The 22,395-nt window shown below is 46.8% G+C and overlaps 1 protein-coding gene across 2 annotated transcripts; it reads left to right on the top strand.

Annotated features, from left to right (window-relative positions):
• Positions 1-9,659: 9,659 nt before the first annotated feature.
• Positions 9,660-12,424, top strand: LOC123121648 (sugar transport protein 7). Of its 2 annotated transcripts, XM_044541664.1 has the most exons (3): positions 9,660-9,903; positions 10,530-10,846; positions 10,934-12,424. In XM_044541664.1, exons 1-3 carry the CDS (start codon positions 9,762-9,764, stop codon positions 12,059-12,061), a joined length of 1,587 nt encoding a protein of 528 aa, XP_044397599.1. In that variant the 5' UTR covers positions 9,660-9,761; the 3' UTR covers positions 12,062-12,424. The 2 variants fall into 2 exon arrangements, with proteins under 2 accessions (XP_044397599.1, XP_044397600.1); XM_044541665.1 differs by lacking the exon at positions 9,660-9,903 and having other exon boundaries at positions 10,562-10,851.
• Positions 12,425-22,395: the final 9,971 nt, after the last annotated feature.

Below are 22,395 nucleotides of genomic sequence, written 5' to 3'. Positions count from 1 at the left end.
AAAACTTTATCAAGGTATGTGCTTTGTGAAAGTCCAATTAAGCGTCTTGATATATCTCTATAGATCTTGATGCCCAATATATAAGCAGCTTCACCGAGGTCTTTCGTTGAAAAACTCTTATTCAAGTATCCTTTTATGCTATCAAGAAATTCTATATTATTTCCAATCAACAATATGTCATCCACATATAATATTAGAAATGCTACAGATCTCCCACTCACTTTCTTGTAAATACAGGCTTCTCCAAAAGTGTATAAAACCATATGCTTTGATCACTTCATCAAATCATATATTCCAACTCCGAGATGCTTGCACCAGTCCATAAATGGATCACTGGAGCTTGCACACTTTGTTAGCACCTTTCGGGTCGATAAAACCTTCTGGTTGCATCATATACAACTCTTCTTTAAGAAATCCATTAAGGAATGCAGTTTTGACGTCCATTTGCCAGATTTCATAATCATAAAATGCGGCAATTGCTAACATGATTCAGAAAGACTTAAGCATCGCTACGGGTGAGAATGTCTCATCGTAGTCAACTCCTTGAACTTGTCGAAAACCTTTTGCAACAAGTCGAGCTTTGTAGACAGTAATATTACCATCAGCGTCAGTCTTCTTCTTGAAGATCCATTTATTATCAATGGCTTGCCAATCATCAGGCAAGTCAACCAAAGTCCATACTTTGTTCTCATACATGGATCCGATCTTAGATTTCATGGCCTCAAGCCATTTCACGGAATCTGGGCTCATCATCGCTTCCTCATAGTTCATAGGTTCATCATGGTCTAGTAACATGGCTTCCAGAATAGGATTACCGTACCACTCTAGTGCGGAATGTACTCTGGTTGACCTACGAGGTTCGGTAGTAACTTGATCTGAAGTTTCATGATCATCATCATTAGCTTCCTCACTAATTGGTGTAGGCATCACGGGAACGGTTTTCTGTGATGAGCTACTTTCCAATTCGAGAGAAGGTACAATTACCTCATCATGTTCTACTTTCCTCCCACTCACTTCTTTCAAGAGAAACTCCTTCTCTAAAAAGGATCCATTTTTAGCAACAAAGATCTTGCCTTCAGATCTATGATAGAAGGTGTACCCAAGAGTTCCTTTTGGGTATCCTATGAAGACACACTTCTCCAATTTGGATTCGAGCTTATCAGGTTGAAGCTTTTTCACATAAGCATCGCAACCCCAAACTTTAAGAAACGACAACTTAGGTTTCTTGCCAAACCACAGTTCATACGGTGTCATCTCAACGGATTTAGATGGTGCCCTATGTAACGTGAATGCAGCCGTCTCTAATGCATAACCCCAAAACGATAGTGGTAAAACGGCAAGAGACATCATAGATCGCACCATATCCAATAAAGGATGATTACGACGTTCAGACACACCATTACGCTGTGGTGTTCCAGGTGGCGTGAGTTGTGAAACTATTCGACATTGTTTTAAATGAAGGCCAAACTCGTAACTCAAATATTCGCCTCCGCGATCAGATCGTAGAAACTTTATTTTCTTGTTATGATGATTCTCCACTTCACTCTGTAATTCTTTGAACTTTTCAAATGTTTCAGACTTGTGTTTCATTAAGTAGATATACTCATATCTGCTCAAATCATCTGTGAAGGTTAGAAAATAACGATACCCGCAGTGAGCCTCAACACTCATCGGACCGCATACATCGGTATGTATTATTTCCAATAAGTCAGTGGCTCGCTCCATTGTTCCGGAGAACAGAGTTTTAGTCATCTTGCCCATGAGGCATGGTTCGCAAGCATCAAATGATTCATAATCAAGCGATTCCAAAAGTCCATCCGCATGGGGTTTCTTCATGCGCTTTATACCAATATGACCAAAACGGCAGTGCCACAAATACGTTGCACTATCATTATAAACTTTGCATCTTTTGTCATCAATATTATGAATATGTGTATCACCACGATCGAGATTCAACAAAAATAGAACACGCTTCTAGGGTGCATGACCATAAAAGATATTACTCATATAAATAGAGCAACCATTATTCTCTGATTTAAATGAATAACCGTCTCGCATCAAAGAAGATCCAGATATAATGTTCATGGTCAACGCTGGCACCAAATAACTATTATTCAGGTCTAAAACTAATCCCAAAGGTAGATGTAGAGGTAGCGTGCCGACGGCGATCACATCGACCTTGGAACCATTCCCGACGCGCATCGTCACCTCGTCCTTAGCCAATCTTCATTTAATCTGTAGCCCCTGTTTCGAGTTGCAAATATGAGCAACAGAACTAGTATCAAATACCCAGGCGCTACTATGAGCATTCGTAAGGTACACATCAATAACATGTATATCAAATATACCTTTGTTCACTTTGCCATCCTTCTTATCCGCCAAATACTTGGGGCAGTTCTGCTTCGAGTGACCAGTCCCTTTGCAGTAGAAGCACTCAGTTTTAGGCTTGGGTCCAGACTTGGGCTTCTTCCCGGGAGTGACAACTTGCTTGCCATTCTTCTTGAAGTTCCCCTTCTTTCCCTTGTCCTTTTTCTTGAAACTAGTGGTCTTGTTAACCATCAACACTTGATGCTCTTTCTTGATTTCTACCTTCGCAGCTCTGAGCATAGCGAAGAGCTCAAGGATTGTATTATCCATCCCTTGCATATTATAGTTCATCACGAACCCTTTGTAGCTTGGTGGGAGTGATTGAAGAACTCTGTCAGTAACACTGTCATCCGGAAGATTAACTCCCAGCTGAGTCAAGTGGTTATGGTACCGAGACATTCTGAGTATGTGTTCACTGACAGAATTATTCTCCTCTATCTTGCAGCTATAGAACTTGTTGGAGACTTCATATCTCTCAACTCAGGTATTTGCTTGAAATATTAACTTCAACTCCTGGAACATCTCATATGGTCCATGATGTTCAAAACATCTTTGATGTCCCGATTCTAAGCCGTAGAGCATGGCACACTGAACTATAGAGTAGTCATCAGACCGCGTCTGCCAGATGTTCAAAGCGTCTACATTAGCGGGAGGGGGATTTTCACCTAGCGGTGCATCAAGGACATAATTCTTCTGTGCAGCAATGAGGATGATCCTCAAGTTACAGACCCAATCCGTGTAGTTGATACCATCATCTTTCAACTTAGCTTTCTCTAGGAACGCATTAAAATTCAAGGGAACGGTAGCACGGGCCATTGATCTAAAACATAGATATGCAAAAATTATCAGGACTAAGTTCATGATAAATTAAGTTCAATTAATCATATTACTTAAGAACTCCCACTTAGACAGACATCCCTCGAGTCATCTAAATGATCACGTGATCCATATCAACTAAACCATGCCCGATCATCATGTGAGATGGAGTAGTTTTCAATGGTGAACATCTCTATGTTGATCATATCTACTATATGATTCACGTTCGAACTTTCGGTCTCAGTGTTCTGAGGCCATGTCTGTACATGCTAGGCTCATCAAGTTTAACCCGAGTATTTCACACGTGCAAAACTGTCTTGCACCCATTGTATGTGAACGTAGAGCTTCTCACACCCGATCATCACGTGGTGTCTCGGCACGACGAACTGTTGCAACGGTGCATACTCAGGGAGAACACTTATACCTTGAAATTTTAGTGAGGGATCATCTTATAATGCTAACGCCGTACTAAGCAAAACATGATGCATAAAAGATAAACATCACATGCAATCAAAATATGTGACATGATATGGCCATCATCATCTTGTGCCTTTGATCTCCATCTCCAAAGCACCGTCATGATTTCCATCGTCACCAGATTGACACCTTGATCTCCATCGTAGCGTTGTTGTCGTCTCGCCAACTATTGCTTCTACAACTATCGCTTACGCATAGTGATAAAGTAAAGCAATTATATGGCGATTGCATTTCATACAATAAAGCGACAACCATAAGGCTCCTGCCAGTTGCCGATAACTTTTACAAAACATGATCATCTCACACAATAACGTATATCACATCATGTCTTTACCATATCACATCACAACATGCCCTGCAAAAACAAGTTAGACGTCCTCTACTTTGTTGTTGCAACTTTTACGTGGCTGCTACGGGCTTCTAGTAAGAACCGTTCTTACCTACGCATCAAAACCACAACGATGTTTCGTCAAGTTTGCTCTTTTAACCATCAATAAGGACCGGCTGTAGTCAAACTCGATTCAACTAAAGTTGGAGAAACAGACACCCGCCAGCCACGTTTATGCAAAACAAGTTGCATGTCTGTCGGTGGAACCGGTCTCATGAACGTGGTCATATAAGGTTGGTCCGGGCCGCTTCATCCAACAATACCGCCAAATCAAAATAAGACATTGGTGGTAAGCACTATGACTATGATCGCCCACAACTCTTTGTGTTCTACTCGTGCATATCATCTACGCATAGACCTGGCTCAGATACCACTGTTGGGGAACGTAGCATGCAACGCTCACGCAAGATCTATCTAGGAGATGCATAGTAACGAGAGGGGGAGACTGTGTCTACGTACCCTCGTAGACCGAAAGCGGAAGCGTTAGTTTAACGCGGTTGATGTAGTTGAACGTCTTCGCGATTCAACCGATCAAGTACCGAACGTACGACACCTCCGAGTTCAGCACACATTCAGCTCGATGACGTCCCTCGAACACTTGATCCAGCAAAGCGTCGAGGGAGAGTTCCGTCAGCACGACGCCATGGTCGGTGATGGTGAAATGATCTGCGCAGGGCTTCGCCTAAGCACTACATGAATATGACCGGAGGAGTAAACTGTGGAGGGGGGCGCTGCACACGGCTTGGAACTATTGATGTGTGTTAGAGGCGCCCCACCCCCATATATAAAGGAGGGAGAGGGGAGGAGGCTGGCCTAGGCGCGCCCCAAGTGGGAGGAGTCCCACTTGGGCTCCTAGTCCAATTCGCCCCCTTTCCTTTTACCGGAAGGGGAAAGGGGGAAGGAGAGAGAGAGGAGGAGAAGGAAAGGGGAGCGCCGCCCCCTCCCCCTGTCCAGTTCGGACTCCTCCCTTGGGGGGGAGGAGGGGGCGCCACCCCTTGTGGACTGGTTTGCCTCCCTCCTATGGCCCATATGGCCCATATCTTCCCCTGGGGGGTTCCGGTAACCCCCACGGTACTCCGATATGTACCCGATACATTCCAAAACACTTTCGGTGTCCGAATACTATCGTCCAATATATTAATCTTTACCTATGAACAATTTTCAAAACTCCTCGTCATGTCCGTGATCTCATCCGGGACTCCGAACAATCTTCGGTCACCAAAACACATAACTCATAATACAAATCGTCATTGAACGTTAAGCGTGCGGACCCTACAGGTTTGAGAACTATGTAGACATGACCGAGACACCTCTCCAGTCAATAACCAATAGCGGAACCTGGATGATCATATTGGTTCCTACATATTCTACAAAGATCTTTATCGGTCAAACCGTAATGACAACATACGTCATTCCCTTTGTCATCGGTATGTTACTTGCCCGAGATTCGATCGTCGGTATCTTCGTAGCTAGTTCCATCTCGTTATCGGCAAGAATCTTTACTCGTTCCATAATGCATCATCCCGCAACTAACTCATTAGTCACATTGCTTGCAAGGCTTATCATGATGTGCATTACCTAGAGGGCCCAGAGATACCTCTCCGATACTCGGAGTGACAAGTCCTAATCTTGATCTATGCCAACGCAACAAACACCTTCAGAGATACTGTAGAGCATCTTTATAATCACCCAGTTACGTTGTGACGTTTGATAGGACACAAGGTATTCCTCCGGTATACAGTAGTTGCATAATCTCATAGTCAAAGGAATATGTATAAGTCATGAAGAAAGCAGTAGCAATAAAACTTAACGATCATTATGCTAAGCTAACGGATGGGTCTTGTCCATCACATCATTCTCCTAATGATGTGATTCCGTTCATCAAATGACAACACTCTCGCAGCCCACCATAAGCGAACCATGAACATATTGCAACACCCTACAATGGGGACCCCTCACGTTTGCGCGAGACGGAGGGCACCGTAGGACAACACCATAAATAAAATATACAATCATACCAACCAAGATCACGATTAACCCAGAGGACAAAACGGATCTACTCAAACATCATAGGATAGCCATATATCATTGGGAAATAATATATGGAGTTGAGCACCATGTTTAAGTAGAGATTACAGCGGGGAGAAGGGGTGTTACACCGCTGCATAGAGGGGGAGAGAGTTGGTGTTGACAGTAGCAAGATTGTTGATGTAGATCGCCGTCCCGATCGTTGCCCCGACAAAGGGAATAACGTATGTTGTCATAAAAGGTTCGACCGATAAATATCTTCGTAGAATATGTAGGAGCCAATAAGCATCCAGGTTCCGCTATTGGTTATTGACCGGAGAGGTGTCTCGGTCATGTCTACATAGTTCTCAAACCCGTAGGGTCCGCACGCTTAACGTTCGATGACGATATAATATTATATGAGTTATGTGATTTGGTGACCGAATGTTGTTCGGAGTCCCGGATGAGATCATAGATATGACGAGGAGTGTCAAAATGGTCGAGAGGTAAAGATTGATATATAGGGCGATGGTATTCGGATACCGGAAGTGTTCCGAAGGGTATCGTGTACTTATCGGGTCACGTGAAGGTGTTTCGGGTACCCCCGGCAATCCTATGGGCCATATGGGCCTTGTGAAGGAACACACCATCCCACAAGGGGCTGGTGCGCCCTATAAGGCTATAGGAGGAGGAGAAGGAAAGGGGAGAAGGGAAAGGAAAGTGTGAATTAGGATTCCCACTTCCTTCCCTCACCCCCCTCTTTCCTTCCCCTTCATGCATACATGGAGAGGGGGGAGGCCGAATTGGGGAGGACCCCACAAGTAGGATTCGTCCTACTTGGGGCGCCCCTTGGCTGCCTCTCCTCCCCTCCAACCTATATATATATATATATATGTGTGTGTGTGTGGGGGGGGGGGGCACCGGTAGAACACACAACATCTATTCCTAGCCGTGTGCGGCGCCCCCTCCACAGTTTACGCCTCCGGTCATATCTTCGTAGTGCTTAGGCGAAGCCCAGCGCGGATCACATCACCATCACCGTCACCATGCCGTCGTGCTGACGGAACTCATGTACTTCCTCGACACCTTGCTGGATCAAGAGGGCGAGGGATGTCATCGCGCTGGACGTGTGCAGAACTTGGAGGTGCCGTACGTTCGGTACCTGATCGGTCGGAGCTAGAAGAAGTTCGACTACATCAACCGCGTTTTCAAATGCTTCCGCTTTCGGTATACGAGTGTACGTGGACACACTCTTCCCCCCTCGTTGCTATGCATCTCGTAGATAGATCTTGCGTGAGTGTAGGAAACTTTTGAAATTGCATGCTACGTTTCCCAACATATGATGCGCACAACTTGAACAAAGTTAAAACAAACTCACATAGTCGGATGCCACGGTTCCACTTGGAGGTGCATTGCATACTTGCTCCAAGCAAGCTGCCCAATGGCTGCAAATATGCTTGATCACGTCCCAACGCCCTTGGAGTGACCGAAAGGTGCGTGGAGTCCTATTGGGATACTTTGCCATCATGCGGAAGTATTGATCTTCGATCCTTTGCCTATACCTCTTGGCAGTTTGAGAAGTACCCGTATGCATCAAGAGACACCGCACTCCATGCCCTGATCAAGATTTGATCTTCCAAGATTGTGTAGTTCTTCGATCTCTGGCTTTTTCCACTTCTTGTTTGCGATTGCTCATACACCCCCTCATCTATCTCCTCCACTTCTTCTTCACCACCATGATCATCCCACCGCCCTCCGTTTCATTGTAATCGAATGCAGCGAACACGGCTTGATCGATGTCAACGGCGTTGGTGTCCAACAAGTTCATGAACTCGGCAGTTGCATTGTTCGAACCACCGCTATAGTGAACGACAACAAGCACGAGCTATCGCAAATGGCGAAAAGCAAAGAAAATTGCCATGACCGAAGAGGCATACCTTCCGGCCATTTCGTCAAACACCTCGCTTGCGGTGGGAGCAGCACCGTTGAGCGGCATCGCCGGGGAACCTCTTTCTGGGCGGAGGGAGTGGATGAAGGAGCCGGCTTCTTTGTTGCCGGAATCCTCTTCCGCTTTACGCCGGAGACCTTGCCGACCTTCTCCGCTGCCGGCCGGGATCTCGCAGCGGCGTCGGCGCCCGGAGCACGGGCCTTCCCGGCGGGGGCAGCCGGATTCCCACCCTGCACGACCACGTTATCCTGCCGCTTGCGGGCAGGCCCAATGGTGCCTTGGGTGACGGCGGGGCCAACATGGCCGGCGACGAGATCCACCCGAGGGGATTGAGCGTGCGCGACCTCGACAGTGACGAGGGACAGCAGGGAGTCATCCATGGCGGCGAAGGAATGCCGGGGAAGATGCACCGGAGCGGGAGGTGGCGGGGGCAATGGTGGCGAAGGGTGGGGGGAGCGGGAACGGCCGCGCGGAAATGCCCCTCCCGCCAAATCTCGCTGCGGATAGGGGCCAAGCTCGGGTCGTCCTCCCACCACGTGAATCTAAAGGTCGGGGGAGATCTTTTGCCGCGCCCCGTAAAAAAATTTACGGGTCGGACGCGTATGCGGTGTCTGATCGGGTAGGATTTTTCGTGCTGACCCGTATTTTAACGGTTATTTTACGGGTCGGGGTGTGATGCAGGATCTGCTAGAGATGCTCTAAGGCCTTTTTTTTCTTTGGGAGAAGTGCTACAAAGGCGCTGGCCGTAGGGGACAACAAAAATGGCCTTGACGGCACATAAGATGTTTGGGTGAATGCTTGGCGGGAATCTTGTATCGAGGAAATTGGCGATGTACTGCATGGCTGAATTTTTCTTTCTTGTGTCGAGGCTGATGATGTAGCCGTCTGCTGAACTCTATTCCCTACCCTAAGATGTTCTGTGTGAAGGTGTTTTCATGCTATCATTGTTCATTGTTTTTGATATGGCTTACTACTCATGCCAAGTGGTGTTTTCATGCTATCATAGCGTGTAGCGACCCCTGACTCTGAAACAAGTATAGAGGCTGATTGGTTTGATACCAATATTTGACAAGGCTGCATTATTGAAATAAAAAATAAAAAATCAAACGTTGTCGAAAGTTGACAATTTTTTTAGAGGTTGACAAAAATCACTTGGTAGCCTATTTTTTCAGACTTGTCAACATTTGGCATGTCAATTGTTGACAGCAACCAATCAGCATCCTAATTCATGCACTTTCCGTTTTCTCTCTCCTGGTTATGGTCTTGCTTTATTAGCGTTCTTGCCGCCCCTGATCGCTATATGGAGAGAAATTCTTTTGGTCTGTACCGGTGGTGGTGGATGCTGTGCAGCCACTCAATTTCGTGATGAAATTGAGGGCCCGGTGTGGGACTCCTTGCATATATATGTATAATCGAAAAAAAAAGAACCTCCGGGTGGCAATGTACGTCGACGCGAGGCGCGCAGAGAGCGGCGCCACGTGCACACGCTCCCGCTCAGTGCCTTGATGGCGCGATCACTGATCGACCGGCGCGAGCTGGCCAGGAGGCCATGTCGGCGTCGTGCGTGTCGCGAACACCTGATGTGATGGCGATGTCACTCGCCCCCGCCACTGCCGTCACTCCCCTCTGAGGAGCTACAAAAGCTAGCTCGCGCATGGCTTATGCTATGTGTAGAGAGAGCTCTTGTTCCTTGGGCTTAACATAGGTACAACCCTCGCTTGACTTGAATTCCCGGAGAGGAGAGGAGAGGAGCAGGAGATGGCTGGCAGCATGGCTCCTCTGGGAGTGAAGAAGGAGAGGGCGGCGGAGTACAAGGGCCACATGACGTTCGCCGTCGCCATGGCGTGCATCGTCGCCGCCATCGGGGGCTCCATCTTCGGCTACGACATCGGGATCTCCGGTACGTACGCACCCACCTAGCTAGCTTGCTAGTGCATGAACAATCATGATCATGTTGTTCCATCCTTTTCTTTTATCTCAGTCGAGTCACTTGGGGGCAACTAGATTATTCTAGTTGGAAGAGACAACCTCTAAGCGAAGAGCGCAAGAGGCTACCTTGCTTAGAGGCCGAAAGCTGCAAACATGCATATGGAGACCTCCTATGAGAGGAAGGAGAGTGTTTTGAGGCAGCAGAAGACATTCACAACGCATGCTATTAGACGACTAGTAGAGTAATCACGTAACACGCTGCAGTGCCAGTGCCAGATCCGAAACTTTGATTTCAATCCCAAACTCTTCATAATTGTGTGAATTATTTTCATAAATATCAAACTATTTAAGCGATCGAGTTCTAGACAACTTGTAATATCAATTGACATCACAAGTTATGTGACAAGGCATATGACCACACACGACAAGTTTATGAGGTACTAGTTTCCATGCATGCACTAACGGGAAAATCCCTATGAGACGGATCAGACAATGGTTTGGGCTAAAAAAAAACTTTTTTTCCTTTTTTTGAGGGAATTTTTTCCTTCTTTGTGTTCATGTCATTCCGTGTCTCACTTGTTGCGCATATCGAAACAGGAGTGAACACCATGGACCCGTTCCTTGAGAGGTTCTTCCCGGCGGTGTTCCGGCGAAAGAACTTGGTGACCCTGAACAATTACTGCAAGTACGACAACCAGGCCCTCTCCGCCTTCACCTCCATCCTATACCTTTCCGGCCAAGTCTCTACGCTTGCAGCCGCACCGGTGACAAGGAACTATGGCCGTCGCGCCAGTATTATCTGCGGCGGCATCAGCTTCCTTATCGGCGCAGCCCTAAACGCCGCGGCTGCGAACCTCACGACGTTGATCCTCGGCCGCGTCATGCTTGGAGTCGGCATCGGTTTCGGCAATCAGGTGTGGTAAGCTCATACATACGGCGAGTGGGCGATTGCATGTGCTTGTAGAATTGCCACTTCAACAAAGTTCTTGGTGCCATCATAGGCTGTGCCGCTGTACTTGTCGGAGATGGCGCCGGCGCACCTCCGCGGCGGGCTGAACATGATGTTCCAGCTCGCGACGACGCTCGGCATCTTCTCGGCGAACATGATCAACTACGGCACGCAGAAAATCAAGCCGTGGGGGTGGCGACTCTCGCTTGGCCTCGTGGCAGCACCGGCGCTGTTGATGACGGTGGGCGGGTTCCTCCTCCCGGAGACGCCGAATAGCCTCATCGAGCGCGGGCACGTTGAGGAGGGCCGGCGCGTGCTGGAGCTGATCCGTGGCACCACGGACGTCGACGCTGAGTTCACGGACATGGCGGAGGCGAGTGAACTGGCCAACACCATCAAGCATCCGTTCCGGAACATCCTCGAGCGGCGCAACCGGCCGCAGCTGGTGATGGCCGTGTGCATGCCGGCGTTTCAGATCCTGACGGGCATAAACTCCATCCTGTTCTACGCGCCGGTGCTGTTCCAGAGCATGGGCTTCGGCGCCAGCTGGTCCCTCTACTCGTCTATGCTCACCGGCGCCGTACTCTTGTTCTCCACGCTCATTTCAATCGCCACCGTCGACCGCCTCGGTAGGAGGAAGCTCCTCATCAGCGGCGGCATCCTAATGATCATCTGCCAGGTGATCGTGGCGGCGATACTGGGGGTGGAGTTCGGCTCAGACAAGCATCTATCGCGGGGCTGCTCGACCGCGGTGGTCTTCGTGATCTGCCTCTTCATGCTCGCGTTCGGGTGGTCGTGGGGTCCGCTAGGGTGGACGGTGCCGAGCGAGATCTTTCCGCTGGAGACGCGGTCGGCGGGGCAGAGCATCACGGTGGCCGTCAACCTCTTCTTCACCTTCGTCATCGCGCAGGCGTTCCTGTCGCTGCTATGCGTCTTCAAGTACGCCATCTTCATCTTCTTCGCCGGCTGGATCGCCGTCATGACCGGCTTCGTCTATGTCTTCCTGCCGGAGACCAAGGGCGTGCCGATTGAGGAGATGGTGCTGCTCTGGAGCAAGCATAGATTCTGGAAGAACATCATGCCGGCAATGCCGACGATGCCGCTCGAGGACGGCTGGGGACCCGGTGACGGCCGTGGGGATAGTGATCTTGCAGGAGCTGATTGCAACGTCCACAAGTGAAGATCATTATCAACGGACAGCGAATGTTTTGATAGGAGCACATGCACGCGTCGTACGTACGCCTAGATACCATGCGCAGGGCGTGATCACCATTTGTCCTAGCGTGCCTAAGGAGACGCACATGCACATATATAGTGGTACTAGTGTGGTGTTAGTCATCTCCAGTATTTTGTACGGGATGCCAGTTTGTGTATTTGACCTATGCCCTCTCGGTCTCTTTCGATCGATGGAGGTAAGCACTCCGATCTGTGCATTCTATTAAAACGGATCACTAAGCATGTAATTTAGAGGTGACAAAAATGTATGTCTACAATAAGTTATATCTTAGTCTTATCTTTAATAATAATTAGCTATTCCTAAAAACATGGTGAAACATATTGTCCTGAGAGATCATCTCTTAAATAAGAGAAGACAAATTTCTTCTTATTATTTCTCTTTCCTTCACCTTAGCATTTATCATACGTGACACTCCTAAAATAGTACCATTGTACATTGCCCTAAGGGCATCTAAAACGTAGACCTCTAAAAGGACACAGTATTTTATCCGCAGCCAGACCCTTTTTCTCGCTCGTACAGTTCTTTAAACTACTCTTGTTTGTGCTGTGATTCAAGGGTTATGTTTGGGCACAGTTGATATTTCCAGGCTTAACTACGCTGTCATCATCCTCATTCCTAAAGTCAAGGGCGCGGACTTGATCTTCAATTCAGACATATTGCCCTTATTAATAACTTTGGGAAGCCCCCCCCCCCACAAAGGCTATGCTCTCGTCTCTCACCTGTTGCACACCGTACTCTCTTCCCTTATCAGTCTGCCTTTGTTAAAGGGCGATTCATCCTGGGCGGAGTTCTTTATCTTCACGAAATTATCCATGACATTCGTAAGAAAGGTACCAAAGCAGTAATCCTTAAGCTGGACTTTGAGAAAGCTTATGACTCGGTCAATTGCACTACAAAAAAATACACTTCCGTAATGATACGTGTTTGTCACAGTAGGTCGCGTTTTTTGTCATGCATGTACATCCATGACGATTTTATGACAGAATCAAGATAAACATACCTGTGCTATCGTAGAAGTGTTCCATGACATTACCAAAATTATCATCACGGAAGTATCCACTTCCATGACGATAAATCGCGCGTCACAGAAGTGCTTTCGTCAAGGGTGACCGACACGTGGCATCCACCGTAACGGAACGCCGTTAAGCTATCGGGTCGGGTTTTGGATCCGATAACCCGTTAACAGCCCCGATCAATGGGAAATTTCCACGTGTAAAATTCTTATTGGCCGGACGAAACACGTGTCAGCTCGTCAGTGGGTCAGATAGGCGCCTATGATATGTCGACACGTGCCACGGCCCACCACTGGCCCATTTAGCTTACAAAGCCGGCCCGTTTGACTTGGTCAAAAGTTAACGGGCTGGCCCATGAAAAGCCTGTTAACGGTCTCTTCGCAAATAGCCCATTTTACGGCCCGTTAACTCACGGCCCGTTAGGCCCTAAAGGAAATCGGCCCAACAACGTCATGTGGGCCGTCGAATATAACACCAGCCCATTTCACTTTCGGCCCATGTATGGCCCACGACGTCTTTCGGCCCATATGAGGCCTTCGTATCTTTCGGCCCTTTACAGGCCCACGGTGACTCTAGCCCATAATGAACAGTAATTTTCTTTATACCCGTTAACGGCCCGTGATTTACATGGGCCGTTTCCAGCCCGTGTTAGCTTTCGGCCTATTGACGGCCCATACGTTCTTGGGCTCCTTTTCGGCCCTCGATTACTTCCGGCCCGTTACTGGCCTGTTCCCCTAATGGGCCAAATTCGGCCCATGGCAAGAGTCGGCCCGTTACTGGCCTGTTCCCCTAATGGGCCAAATTCGGCCCATGGCAAGAGTCGGCCCGTTACTGGCCTGTTACCCTAATGGGCCAAATTCGGCCCATGGCAAGAGTCGGCCCGTTTCTGGCCTGTTAACCCGTTGCGCCGTTTCCAGCCCGTCCTATATTCTGGCCCATTAACGACCCGTTATGCCTGTGACAGAATTAAGCCTTTGCTGTCCTACGGCCTGTTAACGGCCTGTTACCGTGCTGGGCCGATACCAATTACGCCCGATTACGGCCCATGTAGACCCATTTATCCGACGGCCCGAGGCCCACCGATTACAGGCCCATTTATCGACGGCCCGTAGGAGACCCATGGATCCTACGGCCCGTATATGGCCCATGGTAGTTGCGGCCACTAGCAAACCAGGGAAAAAGAAGACTAGGAAATAAATAAGGCCGAAACTAACGCTAGGCTATTAAGGCGATTGCACAGATTACATCCACTCGGCATCAAAGATCGCCACCAGTGCAAATATAGGGAACACCCTACACTATACAAAAATGGCTTGCTGTTTTCTTCAGCCGGTGGCTGCACGTTAAGAATAAATTTTGTATCGCACCAAAACAAATTACAACTATATAACAAAAGGAAGGTTGGCATAAAACTTAACAGTCTAGCAGATAAATGCACCACCAGAAGTTCAGAAGCTCAGTTCATTTGACCTGACTGTTACGTTTTCATGCTGTATTGTCCGATGGAGCACCATAACCCTCGCCTTCATTTCCCCTAGGCTCCTGAACAACATAGCAAATGTCTGATAGTCTGGTTTCAAAACCATGCATATCTTGACGACATTGAGCAATGTTTCTCCTTGTTTCACAAAGGGTCTCTGTTAGGGAATGGACTTGTGTCTGGAGCGCAGATACAACATTGCTTTGAGCTTGCATATCTTGATCATGAGGCAGTTTGGACGATATTGCCTTAACAACCAACCCAGTATTACGCAGGAACGTGCTTTTGGCACTGTTAGTGGACAGGTACTGACCCACTGCAGCAAGAGCTGACATTGCGGTTATAGTTGCCTCGCCACCTTCAGAAGGTGGCGGTTCCACCATTTTTTCCATAGCTCGCTGAAAAGTTGAGGTTTTACATTAGTAGTACCAGAACAGAAGATATTAAGGAGGCAGCAAAACCAAACAAAATAGCTTTGGTCTATATACAGAACTTATTCTGGTGAACCCATGTAAAATATTAGTTGTATTTTATTGCAAAGTACATAATAAAACCAGGTTCCAAACATATGACCATGTACCATCGCTAATGTATTGTCTATTTCTTCACATTGTATTGAGGGCTAAGGATAAAGAGACGAAGTTTATAATACGGTAAGCATAGTATGACATCATTCATATCACAAAACAACTGAGAACAGACAAACAGGCAATTGTAACGTTGTGTGGGCAAGTCCAGCACGGAACTAGATTACGGGTCAAGATCAAAGGAACATCACTCCTCTCTTTTAAACCTTGTAAGGTGCAATGATACGCTAAGACAATTGTGTATAAAATTGAAAAGAGTAATAGACATTGGCTGCAAACCATGCAGTTCAAGGCACAAGTCAGAGTAAGTAGTAGTTAAAAGGCATGAGGATTAAGGACTTACAACAGCGGCTTTGACTGGTGTAGTCATGCCCTTCTTCTTGCTGGTGTGACAGTCCTTGAAGATTTCCACAGCATTTGGTTCAGGTACTTTTTGGTCCTTGCGGGCTTTCCTCTGCATTTCGAACAAGTCAATATAGATCTGATAATATGGTACAGCGAAAAGAGTGAAACAGCAGCTAATTACAAGAGCCTCGCAGTGTGCAATATAGCTACGAGATCCTGTCGTCTGTTGGAATTTCACTTTCGTACGGTTGGCCTTGTTCTTTGAACAGTTCACCTACAAGAAGATAGATTTGTGTGGCACATGCGTAAATAGGACTTCAACATGTGATCTGATCACATATATATAATGTACCTGATACTTCGGATCAGACCAGTGTTTAACAAGGCCCCTCCAGTCTTCATCCGATATATTTTCCACTGGAGATGTTTGGGAAAGTTCACTGTTAGCCTTGCCTTCAAAGTGAGTTTTCCTCAAGTTATACCGATACTGTCGCAGAGCAGACTTGAAAACATGGGTGCAAGCTTGTCTGGTTGCATCATCTTGGCTATCCAACTTGAACCTCATCTGTTGAAAATTATGGGAGTCTCATTATCAGCAACCTAGAAAGTATGGGACAGAGCAAGACGATATTACTAGTTTCCATACATAACCATACTTACAGATAAATGGTCGAGGAAGGTGTTGAACTGGGTTTCGTCTTTGTCATTCCTGTACTGAATCCATGTTGGGAGGATACGTACATGACACCTAACGGCAACCGCTGCCTCTGATACTAACTTGGCTGACTCTGTAGCATCACGTGGCCTTTTTAAACCTGCCTCAAAACGGATCTCCATTCTTCCTCCTCTAGATTTAGTTAACCTATCGAGCATTATCCCTGATGTTTGTTTCCTCTTGCGCCTAGGTGCTAGTCCAACAACGAACATAGGAAGTGTTAGTGTACATCAAACTGTGAGACTACATATAAAGAAGCATGCAACTGTAACTTGACTCCAGCAACTACCTTCTTGCTGTTGAAGCTCACAAGGTTCATCTGATATTGCCAACTCGTCTTGTGTCAAGAGTGCTTGGGAAGTAGTGTCAGGTGGCAAGGGAGCTTGGGAACGTGCTGCTAGCTCAGTTGACGCACGAGTAAGTCGTGCAGCTGGTAGTACTGTGGTAGGTGTTGCAAGAACTAGGGCTGTCTCTGCTTGTTTGGTGGCAGCTATTTGTTTCTGTTTGGCTTTTTTTGCAACTCGTGTAGCATGGGATGCCGTGTTTGTAGAATTTTCCGCTGGACTTTGACCTTCTATTGCACCATCAGTACCAGCAGAATCTGCAGGATTCATCCGCTTCTCATTCCCTGCCATTCTGTGTTTCTTCCTCTTTCTCTGTGCCATGTTAAGTCAAGCCGACAAGAAAAACGAATAACAATTTAGTTCTTCAGAACAAATTGATGCGTGATGCAGACGAACTGAACTTTGATGTTAGACAACCACATGATAGGAGGATGTAATATGTATGAAAAACAGGACGGAAGAGATAACCAGAACTATGATGTGTAAACTAAGAAGAAGACATTTCACCAAATTAGAAGCAATGCAATGGAAGGTAGACACCATATGAAAGATGCTACAAATATCGCTCTGCCAAGTTAACAGTGTCTCATCATAAATGGCGTTTAAACAAATGTGAAGCAGTACAAGAAATAAATCATATGCAAGATGCAAACAACATCACACTACCATGTTAGAGGTCTCTCGTCATTAGTGCCATTGCATATTCACAGCATTGCATATTCACAGCTTATGATGTGTAAACTAAGGAGAAGGCATTTCAACAAATTAGAAGCAATGAAAGCTAGACACCATATGAAAGATGCAACGAATATCACTCTACCAAGTTAAAACTGTCTCGTCATAAGTGCCATTTCAACAAATTAGTAGTACAAGCTAGAAAAGAATGTGAGATGTAACCTATATCACACTCCGAAGTCAAACGTGTCTTATGATAAGTGATTGTTGCAGGTTACACAACAGTAGTAATTTGATGTAAGAACATGGTGTGATAGACAGATATTGTATGTTCTAGAAACAGGAACACGTGTCTTATTCAAGTATAATGTGTAAAGTAAGCAGATGGAATTCAACAAAATTAGAAGCAATACAAGCTAGACATCACACATAACATGCAACCACATATAACAGTGCCAAGTTAGAGGGAGCACCGGTGATGCTGCACTAGGGGAGACGTGCTCATCATAAACACAGCTTTGTTGAGTGTCTATGCATGTGTTGTCTTGGAAATCATCTTGGGGGTGTGGAGGAGTAGAAACTGTAGAGGCCCTCCGTTCGGAAGGAGCACCTTTATCCGCTGCCTTGCTAACTTCCTTCCGCTTTATTGATTTTGAATTGTCAAGTAAAACCGACAAGAAAAAGCAATAAAATTCTCTCTTCAGAACTCATTCATGCATGATACTGACAATCACTACTTTGATGTAAGGCAAACACATGATACCAGGATGGAATATGTACGAAAAACAGGACGGCATGGCATGTTCACAACTGTTTGTGTAAACTAAGCAGAAACCATTCCAGCAAATAAGAAGCAATGCAAGCTAGACACCACATGAAAGATGCAACCAATATGACTCTGCCAAGTTAAAAGCGTCCCATCATAAATGGAATTTCAACAAATTAGAAGCAGCGCATGCTATAAATCATATGAAAGATGCAACTAATATCGCACTGCATATACTAAAGGTGTCTCGTCATGTTGATTGATGCGGGATACAAAAAAACAATAGTTTTATGTAAGGACATGCTTAATAGACAGATGTACTATGTACTAAATACAGGAAGGCATGTCACATTAACAGGTATAATGTATAAGCTAAGCAGACTAGCACATGCAGTTTAACCAGATTGGAAGAATTACAATCTAGACACCATATGCAACATGCAACCACATATCACGCTGCCAAGTTAGAGCAAGCACCTGCGATGCTAGTGTAGGGGAAATGCTGTAATCAACTACAGAGCTACGTTCACTATCTTCATCTAGCATTTCTGTTTCTTGAGAATCATGTCGGGAGGCTGACGCTGCATTCTTTAAATGAGGAGTAGTCCCCTTGCCTGCCTGCCTCGTCATAAGTGATTGATGAGGGATACACAAGAACATTAGTTTGATGTAAGAACATGGTTAATACACAGATGTACTAGTATGTACCAAAAACAGAAAGGCATGTCATATTCAAAGGTATAATGTGTAAGCTAAGCAGATGCAATTTAACCAAATTGGAAGCAATACAAGCTAGACATCCGGCTGGAGTGGTGAGCATGATCATCTAGGACCTGAGAGCCTGGTGGGAGGCGGGCTGCTTCGCCACCATCGCAGCTTTTTAGTTGGCTTCCAGGTGATGCCTATCTTTGCTGGGCTTGTCACTGGCTCGGCCAGTGCCCTGACTAGCTATTTGTCTTCTGGTGCTCACGGGATGGTGGTTCATGTAAAAAAATATCTTTCCTTATCTTACCGACTTCGGCCTTTCGAATACAAGCTAGACACCATATGGAACATGCAACCACATATGACACCGCGAAGTTAAAGCAAGCACCTGGGATGGTGGTTCATTGCGAGCGAGGTCATCAACTCCAGAGCTACGTTTACCGTCTCCATCTGCTGACACTGCACCCTTTATAGCGCTGTAACGTGTCTTGCCTACCCGCATACGAAGCTGGAGCGACTTCTCTCTTTTCTTTTTGGCTTCTCTCATGGCAGCAGAGTCTGAAATACCCTTGCATAAAAACACAATAGTGAGAGTAAGGGTGAAGTGTGTGCAGAACTAGTGCACTGTAAAAGTAGCAGATAGCAGGTGGCTGAAAAATAAATGACAGGAGACATATGATAGCTCTACAACATTGCATGGCAAACAAAATTAGATTCTACTCCGTATGATTTTGTAATATATGAGCACAGGAAATGCAGGTACTCCTCCAGCACACCACCACATGTGGTCATATCTAAGATAACAGTCGACTGAAAATAAATAGGTCAGTCGATTTTTTTAATGAACCGTCCGATCTATAAGGAACGGGCAGATGGCCTTCGTCTACCTCCCGCCAGTCACTGTTGACGATCTTTCTCGAACCGCCAGCGACCACCGGCCCAGACCCCTGCCTCCGCCGCCCCGCCCTCCCATCGACCTCACACCACCGCCGTGCTTGGCAGCGCCCCCAGGCCATCCCTTTAATCCCGGCCGACCTCCAGATCGGGCGCCAGTAGCTCTAGGCCGCACACGCCCCTAAGATAAACACCAAGGCGCTGCTTCCCCGGCGTAATAGGCGTACTAGCGCCTGTTACGCCGGGGAATGCTTCCGTTAATTGGGAATCAACTGGCCAGAAATTGAAATTCAGGGGGGCGACGGACCTCTAGCTAAGGTGAAATAGTATATGAGGAGAAACCTTGTGCATCGCGAGTTACTAGGAACATCTAGTATCAAGAAGAAGCGGTCAACTAGTGTCTTCTGTGGGATGAATACCGTGCAAGCAGAGACGTAAGATTTGCACGAATAAGGGAAGAGGAGTACCTTTTTCGGTTGCCGGTGTGGTCACCTCCACATGTCGCGCCGATCTTCTTCTTTTTACCGGGGAAACCGATGTTCTGGAGGGTGCAGGCTTGGACGAACCCATGGCCAAATTGTTGACTGTGTTGCCGTGGCCGTATGTCGGCGGAGGGGAAGCAGATCCGAGGCGGCGAAGGACGGCGTAGCAGGAACAGCTCCGGTGCGGTGGAGGGTGGCGAAGTTGGAGCGGCAGCGGTGAGGCGCAGGACGGCGTGGTTGAACTGGCTCGGGTACGGACGGCTCGGCCTCGGCTTCAACTACTAGCCGTGGAGGGCGTTGCGGTTGAGGTTGCGGTGGACGACGACGTCGGGGTATCGGCTCCGGCGTGATGGAGGAGGGCGGCGGTTGATGGGTGGGATGGGGTGGCGGACGGAGGACGCCGGGGTTTCGCGGCTGGTGGAGAGGTAGTTTTGGCGCCCACGGAGTACGAATGGGGAATCGGACGGGTGGGGGGGAACCATGTTTCGGTCTGGGACGCGCTTGTTTTTGGCTTTTTTGAACAGAAGATGGGACGCGCTTGTTTGAAATTTGGGGAAAGTACAAACTTTGCCCCCCTCTTAAATTTCGGACCTACTGCGGGTCGGGGGTAGGATGGTAATCCCAGGTGTCCCAAATAGTGGGCGGGAGCGATTTCGGCCGCGCGCATGTGTGCTTAGGCGGCCATTGTGTATGAATGTTTTTCGGATGCGGTTGCGTGGCGTCTAGATGAAGCTACAAACCTACCCCGGTTTAGACCTTTGGACGTCGGGCCGGTAGGTTTCACGGGTCGGAGTTATTAGAAAAGTAATTTCCTTGTACTACCAAACATTGGTCTCACGCGGTTTCGGGCGAGTAGAGGCTCTTTTGGCGCTTCGTTCGAAATTTTGAAACACAAGCATTCACGTTTAGAGTACTCTTGAACTATGAGGATTGACCTAAATAGACAACGTTATATTTGACCTTGTATGTTTGAAAACCTCATTAAATTATCCGCTTCTTTTTGAAATTTTGACACTTGAAAATCCTATAACTACGATTATTTTGGAATGGAGGAGCTAAATTTGAATCTATTTTGTACACGACTACATATGCTATTATGTACAAAATCAGAGCAAAGATTGGTGCCCCCATAATTTAGGTATGGTTTACAAATGCCATGATATCAAATTCAAATAATTGAATGGACTTCATGTTGAATTCGATTTTTTAAACCACCTTAAGTTGAATTCAAATGTATGCTAGTTCATAGGTAGCTATTTATAATGTCCATTGTGTAACTTTCGTATGTATAATGTGCTTTACACACACAACATGAACTATACTCACGTTTATATTCGATTGCTAAAGCGATGCATTGTCTGGAGTTCAAAATACTAACTATGTGGATCAATTGTGTCGAATAATAACATAGACATGCTCAAATTCGATAGAATCTAGATGTCTGATGGATCAATGACCGCTCCTTACGCGAATTGCAAATATCATGATCCCATCCTAATATTTGGATACAATTTATATCTTTAATCAATGTGTAGAGCAGTCTTTTACGTGTAGTTTCACTCTCCATCGGTGGTCTCTCACACATGCTCACACACTCTCTCCCGAGGTGTCTTTCTCGCACACATGCTCTAGATATAACCCTCCCTCCCTCTCGTAACCATTTACAACTGTTTTCACTAACCTTTATCACAAGCACTCTTCCTCTCGCAAACATACACACGCACAATCCTCATCGACCCTTTCTATATACATGGACCTGCCTACGTGTCTCATGTACGCACATTATCTTTACGCCTGTCTCTCACGCATTGTCTCACACCTCTCTTCCTAATCGACGAGTATGATTCTAGCAGAGCATTCTGTAGGATGCCCCTTAAAGTTAGGTTGGATGAATAGTAATATCAGAGATAAAGGGGTTACCTTAGTCCGAGAACCTAGGGTTACAAATCCTAGCCGGCTTTGTCAGTGGACACAGAGTCCTTCACAATTCTGCTATCTTTGTCTTGTACGACTAGTCATCCATGGGTCTTCCTAAATGCGTCAAGGGCCGACCAATGTGGCGCAGGACGGAACCGAACGAAGGGCCTCACCTCGACCCACCGGACCTCACGCGGTGACACACCCTCTGCCCCCACGTCTCATTATCTTCTCACACCCACACATACCAACACAAACACCACACACACAGAAAATTTCTCCTGGTGCCTCTATTCCCTCCCCCTTGCATATACACACTCAAGGGAATGGAATCTCTTGTCGTGACGTCATATT

The sequence above is a fragment of the Triticum aestivum genome, chromosome 5D, assembly GCF_018294505.1.
Source record: "Triticum aestivum cultivar Chinese Spring chromosome 5D, IWGSC CS RefSeq v2.1, whole genome shotgun sequence".
Taxonomy (NCBI): Eukaryota; Viridiplantae; Streptophyta; class Magnoliopsida; order Poales; family Poaceae; genus Triticum; species Triticum aestivum.
The sequence above is the reverse complement of the archived record's forward strand: the minus strand, read 5'-3'. Positions and strand labels throughout refer to the sequence as shown.